Source organism: Lactuca saligna, chromosome 2 (assembly GCF_052625555.1).
Source record: "Lactuca saligna cultivar CGN05327 chromosome 2, ASM5262555v1, whole genome shotgun sequence".
Taxonomy (NCBI): Eukaryota; Viridiplantae; Streptophyta; class Magnoliopsida; order Asterales; family Asteraceae; genus Lactuca; species Lactuca saligna.
Genome location: NC_136418.1, coordinates 171,960,484 through 171,964,591, shown reverse-complemented (window position 1 = coordinate 171,964,591; position 4,108 = coordinate 171,960,484). Strand labels below are relative to the sequence as shown.

At 30.9% G+C, this 4,108-nt stretch overlaps 1 protein-coding gene across 1 annotated transcript; it reads left to right on the top strand.

The window, feature by feature from the left end:
- Window positions 1–2,473: 2,473 nt before the first annotated feature.
- LOC145030386 (uncharacterized) lies at window positions 2,474–2,908 on the top strand. Its single transcript, XM_078978764.1, has one exon. The coding sequence runs from the start codon at window positions 2,474–2,476 to the stop codon at window positions 2,906–2,908; it is 435 nt and encodes a 144-aa protein (XP_078834890.1).
- Window positions 2,909–4,108: the final 1,200 nt, after the last annotated feature.

The following is a 4,108-nucleotide window of genomic DNA, read 5'->3' as shown; positions in this document are numbered from 1 at the left end:
CATATTTTTCATGATCTAGATTAGATTTTTTGACATTAAAAGGGTTCTAAATGGCGTAATCAAATCCAAATCGTTAAAAAGAGCGTACAAGGTCAAGAATTATTGATAATATTTTTAATAATAGGCTCTTTTTGAGTTGTCCTCAATATCCAAATTGAGTAGAATGAACAAAAAAAGAAATTAGTTTATTAAATATTATGGTTTAATAACCAATTATTAACTGTTTGGAAATTAATTTGAGAATTAAATTAATTCAATTGGTTGAATATTAATTAATCCATAGTTGATTCATTTTAAAGGTAGGGTGAACGAAATTTAGGGCTATCCCACATGGGATTAGAATAGCTTTGGGCCTAAGAAATTGTATCCTATAAATAGGGTGCTAGGGATCACACCTTAATTTCTTATTCCTTTAGCTTGAATTTTCGCCTACCATTCTTTTCCATTCTTGGATGGATTTCTCGCCCTCTCTAGGTTTGTAGAAAGACTTCCTCTATTAGTTATTTTATTCTGCTCTTTGGTGTTCTTAGGTATGAACCAAAAGAGGGATTTTAGTTTGGATTGGATCCAAACAAGATGACACACATGAGGTCTCAAGCAAGGAAGTCATTAGCATCAAAAGAGCTATGTAATTCTTCATTCTTTATGTTTTAGTAAAATAATAGTAACAGTATGAAACTTAGAACATTATGACGCATGAACACAAGATTATAGTTTTTTTCCCGTTGTGCCATGACCGTGTGTTTAGATGCATGGAAACCCTAGCAGTGGTATCATAGTCTTTTTTTCATGATTACTTGCACTACTATAACCCTAACCGACTTGATTAAACTTGTTTGTAATTTAGAATAAGAAGTTTAAAAAACATAAACTTGTTAATCGTATGTGCAATGTTCGCAACCGTATTAGGGTTTTGCTTGTTGGCTTCCTTATTTATTTCAAACTTGAAGGTATTCTAATTTTGGATAACTTTTTTCTGTAAGTTAAATTTTATTTAAAGTATTTTAAATGTGAATATTTATTTTGGATAAATATTATTCAAATAAAACATTTTAAACTTTAATATTTATACTTATATTAATTTAATATTATTTAAATAGATATTTCATGTAGAATATTTGAATTAATATTTTTAATATTGTTTATAATAGTGATCTACGAACTTGGTTATTGATATAATATTAATTATTAATATTTCGTCCTTGCAATTATAATAATTATAATAGACAATTAAAATTTAAAAAGTTTAAATTGTCATATATATATATATATATATATATATATATATATATATATATATATATATATATATATATATATATATATATATATATATATATAAAACATGTGTCCTCACAAATTTAAATATTGATAATATGAGTTTTACCATGACTATGTTCATCGACTCCAATGTTATCAGAAAGTTTAAGGATGTCTTTATAATTCCTAATGAGGCTGGTTCTTAAAAGCTCTTACTTACCACCCTCACCGCCTCTTTGCATTTTGCGAGTGGAGTTACCGAAAGGATTTGACAGTTGATGAAGTTCATGTCTTTATAATTCCTAATGAGGCCGGTTCTTAAAAGTATTAACTTAAAAGTATAAAACAAGATCCTATTTTATTAAAAAAAAATGTGAATAATATGTTACCCGTGAACTATGCACATTTTTTTATAATTTGTTGACGAAGTTCATGTCGTTACCCGGCACATCAATTTGAGAGTATACTTGAGAATGATGTGAAACTCACAAATCTCTAGTGTAACATGAGTCGGGGACCACACAATTTTCCATGGTTGATTCACCATATGTTCTATGATCCCAGACGATCCTGTCATAGAATCTGAGATGAGCATAATCTGAGATTAACATGCCATTTATAGTCAATAAATCTCAAAGATTTTGGAATTTCATAGTGAATGAAATTGGCAAAAGGTGTTGCTTATTTAAATAACTTTGTAGTGTATTTACGACAACTCTTTACACATTATAATGTCAAACGTGGATCATATCCTTAGTAAATAATATTTTTGTAGGTAATTATATTTGAGGATTAATCGTATCAAAGTAACTGAAACCCTATTTTGTAAATTACAACAAAAACAACAATGTTCTTCCTAATCCTCCTCCACTACCTCCAAACTCTAGTTTCTCGCTTATATCGGTTCTGAACAGGGAAAAACTCACTAGAACCAATTACCTTGATTCGATTTTCCCTTGAGGTTGAGAACAAGGATTTTGTTCTCAATGAGGATGTTCTTGAACTTCTAGAAGATCCTACTGATAAATAAGTTATTGCCTACGACAAACACTACAGTGAGTCAACTAAGGTTGCTTGCCTTATGTTAATGACCATGTAATTTGAGGTCCAAAAGAGCATTAAAAACTGGGGTGCTTTTGACATGAATCAATAGCTCAAGGAAATATTCCATGAGCAAGCTAGTCAAGAATGATTTGAGATCGTTATATCACTCATGGAATGGAAAGTACAAGAGGGAGCATTTGTACGTGCTCACGTCCAAAATATGAAGTTTTACATAGACAGACTGGGAAATATTGGTGTTGAGTTTCCAATGGAGTTGATCATTAACATGGTTTTGAAATCACTTTCTATTTCGTATCAGCACATCATTTTGAAGTACAATATGAACAACCTCGATAAGACCTTGATTGCGCTACATGGCATGCTTAAGATTATCGAAGCAAGCATGAAGAAAGATCCTAGCTCCAAACTTATTGTTCTTGTCTTGTCCATTGATCATGGTAATGATAAAAGGAAAAGGGTTTCTTATTCCAAGGGAAAGCGAAAGGGTAAAGTTGGACAGTGTAAGCAAGGCCCTAAGAGAAAATTCGAATCTGACATAGTTCCTACCACTAATACCAATTATGCCATATGTTGCTACTATTAGACTAAGGGACATTAGAAATATAGAGGACCTAAATACTTAGAGGATATGAAGAAGGGAAAAGTCAAAGTGGTTGACAATTTAGGTATATTTATGACAGAACTCCATAGTACATCCACTTCTAATTTTTGGGTTCTTGATACAGAATGTGGTACTCAAATTTGATCTTATATGCAGGGACTAAAGGATAGTAGGATACAGAAACATGTGGAGCTCAACCTAATCATTGGAAATAGTGATGTTTGTCTTAGTTGATTAAATAGTTCCTTTTTACCTGATTTGAAAATGAAACATTATTGCTTTATTGTATATGGATGGTTTTCGATTTTCTTTTAATAATGAAAATGATGACATTTTGGTTTATACGAATCGTACTTTTATTTTCACTGCTAGTCCTTTCAATGGTATTTATGAGAATGTTGTTTTGTAAGTAAATAGAGTGTATATGACATAACTTGAGGGTTTCATAGATCCTAAATATGTAAATAGAGTGTGTAAGATTGATAGGTCCATATATGGACTGAAACAAACATCTCACAATTGGAATCTTTACTTTCAAGAAAAGGTCAAAGAGTTTGGATTTTCTAGAAATGAAGATGAATCATGTTTGTATATCAAATCTACGAGGAGTATTATAGTCATCCTAGTGTTATATGTTGATAACATACTACTCATAAGAAATGATGTCCTGATTCTGACATCCCCGATTTCACGGCCAGAAAAGACCGATTTGTTTATGCTTTGTTTTATAAATCAGAGTATTCGTTTAAAGAAAACGGTTGCGGAATTTGTTCCCAAAACAAAATATGATAAAAACTTATCAAAACATTTTTTAAAGAGAATGTATTTTCATTAAATAATAAAACATCGGGATGTCATGTTTCGATACAGACACATAATCATAAACAGAACATACATTCATTTACTCTAGTGATTTACATCTCCTTTAATCTCTCAGTGCAAAGCAGCTTCGTATCTGTGATACAATTAAACTGAGTGGGTCAGGCTTGGGAGCCTGGTGAGTATATAGGGTTTTCAACCCACAATAATATAATTATTATATTTAATTATCAAACAATCAACCCAATTACCCATCCCCATTATCTTCTTTTAATCTTCCCTAAAGATATTATCCTAAGGGTCATCTCCTATATCATATTTACCGCTCATCTCCTTACATCTTATATCCTTATATGCTTGTTC